The 11,838-nt window shown below is 38.3% G+C and overlaps 1 protein-coding gene across 1 annotated transcript; it reads left to right on the forward strand.

The window, feature by feature from the left end:
• The first annotated feature begins 381 nt into the window (after positions 1-381).
• Positions 382-11,277, forward strand: LOC140241033 (flavin-containing monooxygenase 5-like). The gene is made up of 8 exons (XM_072320803.1): positions 382-496; positions 1,615-1,878; positions 4,456-4,656; positions 5,270-5,325; positions 5,818-6,048; positions 7,585-7,750; positions 9,907-10,151; positions 10,957-11,277. The coding sequence occupies exons 1-8, from the start codon at positions 382-384 to the stop codon at positions 11,275-11,277; spliced, it is 1,599 nt and encodes a 532-aa protein (XP_072176904.1).
• The last annotated feature ends 561 nt before the right edge of the window (positions 11,278-11,838 follow it).

An 11,838-nucleotide genomic window follows, 5' to 3' on the forward strand; every position in this document is an offset into this window, starting at 1 on the left:
AGGTATGTAGATGGGATAAATAGCTGTAGTACAGGTCTAACTGGTGACTCGGGTCAATCTGACGTCATCAGACATCATCGATTCCCATCGTCCCGTGCCTGTCTTTTGAAATCAGTAGAAAAAAATAGCCTTATACACACTTTGAATATGGTGTATATAATACACGCGCGCGTGTGTGGGGTACGTTTGTATTTGCATATGATACCTTAATGAACTGGTTCGCCTCTTGGTCTCTACTTCTCACGCATCATTTTCCACTCTGTTTTCTCCGTTTTATTCTGGGGGCTCACGTTCACATGTTTCTGGTATATCTGTTTTCGGGAATATATGTATGATCTTGTGCGTTCAATATCTATGCACAGTGGTCTTGCTAATAAAATCATGGTCGTCAAGAAAGTGGCTGTAATCGGCGGAGGGGTCAGCGGCCTTGTGTCCATCAAAACGTGTTTGGAGGAGGGTTTTGAACCAGTGTGCTTCGAACAGACCGACCAATACGGTAAGTCACGAGAGATGTTATTAGCTCTTTAAAATCAAATTGAATTTAACTTTATTCTCCGAAAACCTTAGATGGAGAAATACAATCAATCTGTTCTTGTGAACATATATTTCAAGCCATGCACTATTTTTGGTTACGTCGGGAAAACCTCAGCAAGCTTGAGATAAATTTTGATAATGAAGGTGTATACAACTGCATAAACACGAAATATTAGTAATCGGTCTATTTGTGAATCGTAAGGTTTGTTGTATTTGTCGATATACTTGATGATCGACGATGTATAAAAATCAAATAAAAATTAAACGTATGATCAAGGCGCATTATAGGATCCACACTATATCAATGACTGCTTTTCCATTCAAAGTAAACTCCCACTCCAAGTTCGAATCGATAAATGAAGTAAACTTAAACAGAAACACTACCGTAGAAGTTTCCCATTCTCTTGCACACTTGCACAATCTTCATTATATTTTGTTGTTGTTGTTGTTGTTGTTGCTGCTGTTGTTGTTGTTGTTGTTGATGACATGAATGGAGAAATGGTGGCCTTACTATTATCAGCGTGATCAATTTTTTGCTACAGATCCAGCAGTCTGGTAATGTCGAATTCGCTGAAATATTCGGAGAAATTGTTAAAGATTTCATGAATGTCGTGAGACGATCAACATGTCAAGATTGCATGATTACCCTTGAAGTCCCCGTTCGGCCACTCGCTTCTGAATTAAGTTCTACAAATCGTACACGATTTTTTTATCTCTCATCATTTTTCTGAGCACTGAATACTTTTCTTCGGACACAGGTTTGGCAGAACTATCTTTGATTTTCTTGCCCGTCCATATATTTGTTACTCTTCATTGATCTCTTGTTGTATGCTGTAAATGTAATTTGTGTGGAAACTTTATAAGATAATGAAATGAAATGAAATGAAATATCAGTATAGAAGAAACTTACGAAATGTCATGGTCATCAAGTAGGCCCTATCACACATTTGTTTACACATTGATTCATAGATTTATATATTCGGGTTTTCATTGTTTATCGTATTCATTATTACTTAATTAGTTTATTCACTCATTCATACATTCATTCACTTCACTCCATACTCTTTGTCTATTCCACAGGTGGAATCTGGGTGTTGAGGGATGAGAAACCCAGTGGGCCATGTCCTGCGGCTGGTATATACGACAGCCTCCTTACCAACTCCAGCAAGGATATGATGTGCTTCAGCGATTTTCCCTTCGAGGGAAGTTTGCCTCCATATCTCCGGCGCAAAGATCTCCTCGAGTACTACCGGGCATACACCCTGCAGTTCGATCTCGAGCGATATATACGGCTGAACACGTTCGTCAAAGCCGTTGAACAGACGGACGACTTCGAGCGAACAGGTGAGGAATATATATATATATATATATATATATATATATATAAAGGTTTATTTATTCATATTATATCTCGTAGCCCAGGGGCTAAATTGCGTGTAACATTACAAATAATTTCAGACAGTTACAAAATAAAGCATTTACAGGCATAAAAATAAAAATAAAAAAATGAGTGAGAAAGTATCATAATTACACAAATCAATAGGTTGAGCAATATCCGATATATAAAACGCACGGTAAAAACATATTCCACATTGGTCAAAACAAGCAGAACTATATAAAAAATACTGTGATAACTGGTTTGCCTCTACTCCAATAAAACTACAAAACATCATACACAGGACATCAATTTTGCATGACTAATAGTAACAATAAATAAGATATTTAGAAATATGTAATTGCACAACCCCAAATATAATTATATCAACTGTTTATATATTTCAACTAGATTATCCCGTGAAACATATATTTGGGAACCCTAGCATTCTCACCCGACTCCAAGACCCCGTGACCCACATCAATTTCTTCTTTAAACATCGTCCAAATAACAACATCAAATTTTTCAAAATATTTTTTTTCTTGACTGTCCCGAAATATACATAAAATTTCATATAACTCCATTCAGAATTGCAGAAATATAAAGGAAAATAACATTATGAGAGTGATTCTCAAAGCAAGTATCAATACGGAAGAAGTGTGGAGTAGGGATACAAAAGGGATAGGGGAGAAGGAGAGATAAAGATAGGAATAAGGAGATATGTGTATACATTACACACACAAATACACAGCCATTTGCATGTACACGAATATACAGTGTATATATACGAACATTAATTTGTATGGGGGGGGGGGGGTAGAGTGAAAAAAAAAAACACATTTATGGCCTACTTAGCTTTCTCAATAGAATACATATCATGGACCACACATATAAAAATTGGAAAAATAAAAAGATAACTCGGTTAACAGCAACATAATCAGAAAGATGGCCCCCATCAAAAACAAAACAAACAAAAACAAATAACATTATCAGTGAAAGTTTTTGCCTGACGGAGCAGATGGGAAGGATGGGGCAAACTGAATAAAAAGGGGTCTAGTAAACATGTGGATGTGAATATGTGAATAGGTATACACATACAAACACAGCCGTATGCATGTACACACTTATAAGTCCAACAGCAACATAATCACGAAGGTTGTCCATAAAAATGATGAAGTTCATATGTAATCTGGTAACGATATAGAAGTTATGACGTTGAAAAAAAAACACTTTTCTAAACAGGAAAGGAGGAGGTAAAAGGAGAGAAAGAAGTAAAAGGCTGAAGTAGAGAGAGAGAAAAAAAAAATAAATAAAAAACCGTAAGGATTGAGTATGAGGGGTGTCATCGTTCTGAACAAACATATATAAGACTTATCAGTCGTCTTAACCCGGGATAACAATTCAAAATAATTTACATTACTTTAGAATTCAAAAGTCTTGTGAGGTAAGGAATATGACATAGAATTTAATGAGAACACAATCCTTTCAGTCGTTGACTCTTGCTCGGGCATTACCGTGGTTCAAAATTTATTTCTCAAGGAGTAGCGCAGGGAAATATCATGTGCCCCGCTTGTTTTCAACTCAATCATAGATTACTGATACTTGCTAGCACTAGCATCGTGTTATTATGACGTCATAATTAACTATAGAAATGACGACTTATGTAGGAGTTGGGCTTCGTAGTCATGGATAATGATATTATGATCTGTGCTTGTATTTATTTCTGTTTCTTACCAACGAGAGAGTTTGTAAGGCGGTGGCAAATTGCCTCATCTAATCGACACAGACATCCATTGCATTGTGATATACGTAGGACTTTCTAAGTCAGAGTATGAGAAATGACACGTGACACTGCTTCCACCTCAATTCAATGACTACTGTATTCAATTCAAATGAAATTTTATTGCTAATAGCACATGTTTGTGGTCGATACAGATTCAAAGAAATCAAAACGTACAATGTATTACCAAAAAAAAAAAAGAATCTATATATGGAACTAATTGTTCAAAATAGTAATATATTATGTATAATAATATCTGAATATATTATTCAAAATGACCTCCTCTCTATTTAGCCACCAAAGATGATTGTTGTTGTTGTCGGTGGTGTTTTGTTTTTGTTGGGTTTTTTTTCGTTGTTGTTGTCTTATTTTTAAGAGAATTGCGTTAGTACAAAAGGCATGACCCGAAGCTGCTGAGCATCTCATTCTGGTTCAAGAAATCTTGCTCGATGTGCGATGTTCGATGCGTGGACGCTTGTCACACGGTTGAATGTGGAATCAAAAATGGCGTCGAGTAATGGCCATTTAAACCACCCCGTTCCCTTACTTTTTAATTTCAAAAACTTTTAACGCTTTCAATGTCATGCAAATTTATTTATTAGTAATACTCCAATACCGATTGCGCGCATGCCAATGTTATCATTTCCCTTACGGATGGATTGTGGCATTTGACACTTAAATCGTTGTGTGAAACCATATTGAGAAAAAAGGCAAGAAATAAATAAATAAATGTGATAAGTACTTCAATGACGATATCTATGTACAGGTCAGTGGCGGGTTACAACACAGACGGAAGGGCGATGTGAGGAGGAGGAAATATTTGATGCCGTATTCGTCTGTACGGGTCGGCATACTGAAGTGTCCATACCGGACGTTCCCGGGATGTCAGACTTTCGCGGGAAAATCAAGCACAGTGGCGACTTCAAGAATGGACGAGAGTATGTCGATAAGACGGTTGTTGTCGTAGGTAAATTAAATCATTCTGCCTTTCACTGAGACAAAGTACGGAGCCCCCTTATGTAATAAAGATCTGAAAAGTTTTGCGGCTTAAGATAATGTGCCTTGTTCACTGTCAAAACTTCCCCTGTTCCAGTGGCGGATCCAGGCGGGGGCGCATCGGGCGCCCCCTCCCCTCCCTTCATTTTGTGTTAAAACAAAAGAAAAAAATACGGTGCACCCCCTTTATGGAATTCCTGGATCCGCCCCTGCGTTCTATGGGAATTATACGAATGTCTCAAATTGATAGAGTAAATTGGCATATACTGAGGATATTTTACAAGATGATTTATGACACTGTCAAGCGCTGAAACCAAAGCGTTTTAACTGCGCCTCCGATGTAACTGTTTTCACCAGCTATACTTTAACTCTGGCAACCTCGAATGATGCATTCTGCATTCCACCATTCTGCTGTCTGTTAACATGAATCTATACTAACCATAACATAATCATATTGTATCTAATATGAATTGAGAGACAGAGGGGAGATGGCTGTTGAACGTATTCAAATCAATAATTCACAGAAATCTGGGCATAATGTATGTTGATCATGAATTTAGTTTTGATATTTTCATTCTACTTAGGTGGGTCACATTCTGCTGGCGATGTAGCAGTTGACATTAGCCGACACGCAAAGCAGGTAATGTCACCTTAACAATTATTTCAGTGTTTTTATGATTGCAATGCAGAGGTTTCGAGCAGATATGTTTTCCTTGTCTGTACAGCTGTAATATATGTATAATGATTGTATGAACCGAATGAATGTAACGCGAACCGACTACAACCTGTTGGTTACGTGTCATCAAGTGAAACACAATTAGAAACTGTCCGGGGAAACTGTGTGATTGCACACTGTCATATTGTTTTGATAGATTATTATTCACTTCACGATGAAAAGGATAACTGAGATGTTTATTCATGTCAGTCATACTTACCAACATGTATTATGGATTTATGTCAAATTGATCCATAGTGCTTTCAGTGCTGCTGTCAGAGCGGAATTCTGGTCTGGTTGTTTGATTTGGCGACGACCAAATTTTGAAATTGTTGTCTCAGACATTAAGATACATGAAATTGTTGTATGTTTTCCCCCATCGTCTAGACGTATCTATTGTTTATCCCCATCTTTTAGACGTATCTATCCACGAAAACAGGTGCATGGGTACTTCCCCGGGAGGGTCCGGGTGGCACGCCCATTGACGCCTTCGTCAACCGACGGCTGGCCGGACTATTACCGAGGCCAGTGTTCCGAAACTTGATTAGGCTGCACGTCAGAGAGCGCATGAACATGAACCAGCTCGGACTGCAATCGGAGAGACCGCTCTTCCAGACCACGAGTCTTATGGTCAACGATGAGATTGGGGTGGGTGCAAGTAAGATCGTAACCATAGCTACGTTTAACCCACTCGCCGGTTAAAGAGATGGGACAGTATTGGTGGAGATGAGAATTGGGCTTTTAACTTTTTGCGAGATACCAAGAAAACACTTATGATATAGTACAGAACTTACCATTTTAAGAGGAATTCAAGTTTATTTGATGAAAATCGGGTTCGGAATGACTGAAACATCCAAAAATAAAGTAAAACAAAGCGATAGCAATAAAGTGTGGGTCCCGCACTTTATTATAATCGCTCTTTTTGGGATATCTCAGCCACTTCAATGCCAATTTTCATCAAATAAACGTTGAATTCCTCATTGAATTACATACTCTTTCATATTTCATACGAATTTTCTCATTATCTCACCAAAAGGTGTTAGAAACCTGAAATTAGGTGTCAACCAAAACTATACAATCCCTTTAAAGACATTAATTGACATTGCGATGGCTAGGACTATATTTCTGTAATAGTGTCGATATTTCCAGACAGAACTGTACGATGATATTCAAATGCATGAGAAATGCTAAAACACCAAATCATACTGAATTATCATAGTCTGACACGGGAAATATTGAGTACGATATGTAGGGCCTATTCTGTCACTTACAAATATGCAAAGTATTCAGAGTTAAGTTTCAACACATTTCATTTTAGTAGCTTCATATAAAAAAAAAAGCGGGACTTTAGTTGGTGTTTGTGGGACCGTGCTGTTATTATAGACTCATTTTACACAGAGGGTTACACCGTGACAAATCATAAACACACACACCAGGGGCGGATCCAGGAATTCCGTAAAGAGGAGGCGCCATTAAAGAATTAAAGGAGGATGCTGACGCCCCCCCCCCCCCCATTTTTTCTTCTGATTTCTTTTGTTTTAACACAAAATAAAGAGGGGCGCGCGCCCGGTGCGCCCCCTCTGGATCCGCCACTGCACACAACAGAAATAAAACAGTATAGGCCTAAAGGGAATAGAACTTCATCAATTAATCTTTACGAGGTCAACGACGATGGGACAGACAACGACAAACTCTTGTGAAAGCACTTCAGTTAACCTCAGTGAAAATCTTCCAAGAAGCATTTCTGAAGTACGTTTCCCTGCTTAAATTTCTTTGAATGATACCACAGTGAGAGTGGGATGAGATTTATACAAAAGAGAGTATTTTTTTTTCTTCTTCAGGACCTGGGTATCTGTTCCAGGTTTATCGTGTCACTGCGGGCAACCAGGTATAGCCTGGTAGTAGTGTCGCTGCCCGGAAGGCATGGGAGGCAGAATGAAAGGTTCGATTCCCGCCGGTTCCCTTTTCCGACATGTTTGTTAACCCGTTGAAGACTGGTCCCGAGTGTACTAGTACTCGGGCAGGTGTCTATGGGAAACGTGTGTTATAGCACAATCAGCGGGTTAAATTGTTAAGATCAGCAGTAGCGATCTTAACAAATACATTTGTACAGAGGTTGACAATTGAGATTAGTGTTACTATAGACATTAGGTTACATCATTGTTTTATTTATTTCCCCTCCAGATTCGCATCTGGTGCGGCTCCTTGAAGTCGAAACCAAAGATCTCCAAGTTTACCGAGACCGGCGTCGTATTCGATGACGGCACTGAAGTCGATGACGTCGACGCAGTCGTTTTTGCCACTGGATTTGAAGCCAAATTTCCGTACTTGGATGCATCCATTCTCAGACGTGAGTCCAGCCACAATAACTTTCCGTCAGAATAACGTTCTGAGAGCAGATTACTTCGTCACCCACAAATGTATTTATCCCAATGGTGTCTTTTTTTTTTTTAGCTTCACCTTACCTCACTCCCCTCCCCCTCCCCGACCCGCCCAGAATCCCTACAAGAAAATTAATTGGAACACAAGAAATTTATGACTTCATTGATTTTGTACACTTTCCCCGACCAAAGATATTGAGGATACAGTGTACTGGAATAAGACTACTCTAAAGCTTTATCCTGTCACATGCTTAACATTGTAGAAATCTTTGGTTGCCAAGAGGCAAACTGATGAAAACGCAAAGAAAACATTAAACTTACGGCAGGAAGTTGTTTAACGTTTTGAAACTATACCGCATAAACGATCGAGAATACGCCCAAAATGTTGCGGGTAGATTAGGAAAATTTTACAGAAATACTGGTACATTCTCAGTATTGAAAAAACCCGGGATTGGTGGATAATATCAAAATTGGTGTTTTGATCGTGTAGTAACATTTTAGTGTAATTTTCCGTTTTGAGGTTAGGTCAGCTTGGCAGACAACCTAGGGTATACATCAGATAGAAAAAAAAAAGATGAAGAAAGGATTTTGGAAAATGGGGAGATCTTGCACAGAATTATCTACTTCAGTTGTAACATGTTTGGTTCTGAATGTAAACAATGCAAAAGTAGTTAAAACTATTAAGAGTTTAACTTATCAAGTTGTTAGAGCGTGATAAGGTTTTGCCCATAAACGATAATTGAATCGAAGAAATAATTCCGTCGTCGGAAGCACAAATGAAAAAGTAACGTTGCTAAAAATCTCGTAATTAAGCTCAAACGCATGTCGTTTTATGTGTGTGTGTGTCAGTGTGTTGTTCTTGTTGTTGTTATTGTTGTTGTCGTTGTTTTGTGTGTATGTGGGTTTTTTTGGGGTATATCTTTTTTCTTTTCTTTTTTTTTGGGGGGGGGGGGTTAGGATAGCTAATTAAGAAGAGTTCGAATATTGTACCGCAATGAAACATCAATAGAGGAAGAAGCAAATTAATGTGTCAAACCCATACAAACAAAGGTCAGATAAAACAAAGACTACAACTACCGCAATACAAGGAAACGAAGTGGTCATTCAATAACAGAATGAAAGGGTGATTAAGTTAGATGTAGTTCAACTCCCAACCATCCCCAGTACAAGGAAAAGTCTCCAGTTCTCTGTGGACTGCCACAATGCTATCTAATGGTTTGCCGCGGTGTTTTTTGACGGGGGAAGGGGAGGGTATTTACTTTCGTTGGGCAGTCAAGGTAAGTCAATAAAGGTGATTAGTAATCACCTGCAATGAAATTGTGGAATATAGGAATATGAAATTACACTCATATCAAACTAGTCAAATTAATTTGTGAAAATTGAGCCAAAAACGGTATATGCCAGAAGTGGTCTGCTAGTAATTTATCATTTTATCACCTTTCCCTATAGGGTCGAGTCTTTCTGAAGGGACTTAAAGTGCTGAATGCTCCCCCTCAATTTATAATGATATACACGTATATACATTAAGAGAGTGATATGATTATCAGACATTTTATACTGATGTTGAAGATTTACTGAAATCAGACATTATAGGAAAGTTAGAATTTTGACATTTGCTTGTTTTTGGTGGGTTTTTTTTTTTTACCAAGCACCGGCATTTGTCCACAATTATAGATACAAATCCCTTGATTTGATGATGCAATAATTTAATAGCTATTTGTCTAAAACTTCTATTCTAATATGTTTTCTACGTATCAAACTAGTATATTTTTATCTGCATATACTGCCTTTTTTTAGAGAAAAAAAATCATATCGTCCAGCATTATCATTTCCGAAATTCTGAAATACTTCAATGCAAAAATATTATTTCTTCTCTTTGGATGAATTTCCGTTCAGGAAATCAAAGATCTATAAATCATATGACTGTACAGTCATATGACTAAATTCTCCATCAAATTTGAAAGAAACTGTCACTACGCTGTGTAATTCATCATATTTTGTTTGTAAAGAGAGTTTAAACATAGCTTTCACATTAAGTTTACTTTAAGACTGTATAGATGAATATTACAAACCAAAGTCAATACTGAAGATAACGTGCAATGATCTTTCTTCACCTAAAATACAGACAACCATCCCGACCCGGAGCTTTACTGGCACGTCTTCCCTCCCCGCCTGGCCCGTCACACCATGGCAGTCATCGGTATTGTGGCCTCGGTCGGAGCTCAGGGACCAGTCTATGAGATGCAGGCACGGCTGGCGGGCCGAGTCTTCAAGGGAGCAGTAGAGCTTCCAGGCCAGGACGAGATGCTGGCAGATGTAGCCAGAAGAAAGGGCATGTACTTCAAGAACTTCGGCAATCACAAAGTATTCGTAAGTTAACCCAACTACAACCTTGTAACGTCATTCGCATGTCGCACTCATTATCAAGAAATTGAGAAAATATAGCTTTCTTATAATTTAGACATGGCACACAGTAAAATTCATTTCATTTTTCTTTACTCACTTTCCTGTTATCAAGATTTGCCTTTGATATTACTAGATTAAAAAAAAAAAACAGAACCTTTCAGTCACACACGCCATCTTTGTCAAGTATGATTTTTGCGTTGTATTGAGATATAACTTTTGTATAACTTACATCTCTTATTTCATTTTTGGGTTTTACTCTGAATGTTTGTGTATGTGTAGGCCCTACTTGTTTAATACTTTTTATACAAATCTCCTACAAAGATCGTTTAGAGTGATGTCACAATAGTATACGAAGTTGAAGCATGTTATTACAGTTAAGGGACTTGAGGCTGCCTTTGTCTACAACTTCAGAGACATAAAAGGTAATGCAAAGGTGGTTAAGTCAACTGCTCAACCCTGCTGTACGACAGACTGCGTCGTGTTGTGTGCGCTACTGTGGATTAGCATAACATGAACACGGTTGTCCCTGCGACAAGCCCTCAGCTGTTCCAATATTTGACTAATTCATTCATTTAATCTAATTTAATCTAATCTAATTCTTTCATCTTCATGAGCACTATTTCGTAGGGATGGAAATCATTTGTGTGACGTGGTAGGACAAGAATTTTCATTTTGGCTTTGACGTCCTGTTTTATCATTTTTGGAGCAACTTTTTGTTGATTCATTTTGTTTTTCATTTATTTTCCATGCTCTTTATCTCGTCAATCAGTTTCCACCCATACCCTACATGGACATGATTGCGATGAAGATAGGATGCAGACCTGCCTTTAAAGATCTCCTGAAGACGGATCCATCCTTGGCATACAAGTTTATATTTGGGCCAAACTACCCCATGTTCTACCGTCTGGTCGGTGCACACGCCTGGCATGGTGCGCGGGACGCAATTTTTCGCGCGCCCGCAGACACGGCGAAGGCAACGAAGACGCGCAGCGTGACGAGCCCCACCCCGGATATCCCAGACACTCGCATCTTCGGAAAGCTCATGATGGCCGTTGTGTTGATCGTACTGCTCATTGGCATTTTGGCGTAAAGCAGGGAAATCAGGAACAAATGACAATGAACTAAGAAGTATATTTTAGAAACTATGCTGCAAACAGATATGCATTGAACGCAGTAACCCAGCTAAGGTCGAAATGATGTGAAGGCATAGATTGATAGAGATTATACTGAAGTACATACATGTATGATATTAAATATCTACGTGTGAAGAGATCCAAAGTAAACAGCAACAACCTACAACTCGCTGTAAGAAGAAAAAGAAGGACAGATGCATTAAGAAAACCCCTACATCCTGCTTCATCATAATATAGCCTTGTATTTGATAGTGCGCTGACTTGTCACCTTACAATGATCTTTACGATGAATACACTTGGAATACTGGATGCAGCGTATAGTTGTCTTCCACCTTTTATCAATGAAATCCTGTACCGTGTACTGTAGAGTTGTAATAATGTGCTTAAAATAAAATGTTTATGCAGCACAAAACCACTGTAGGGCGATAAACTTTGCATGAAATGGTCCAACATTATCGGTGTATAAGACAGATATGAGTTGTATTCTATTTCATGTTCAGAAGATGTGAAGAGCAACA

The sequence above is a fragment of the Diadema setosum genome, chromosome 17 (genome assembly GCF_964275005.1).
Source record: "Diadema setosum chromosome 17, eeDiaSeto1, whole genome shotgun sequence".
Classification (NCBI taxonomy): domain Eukaryota; kingdom Metazoa; phylum Echinodermata; class Echinoidea; order Diadematoida; family Diadematidae; genus Diadema; species Diadema setosum.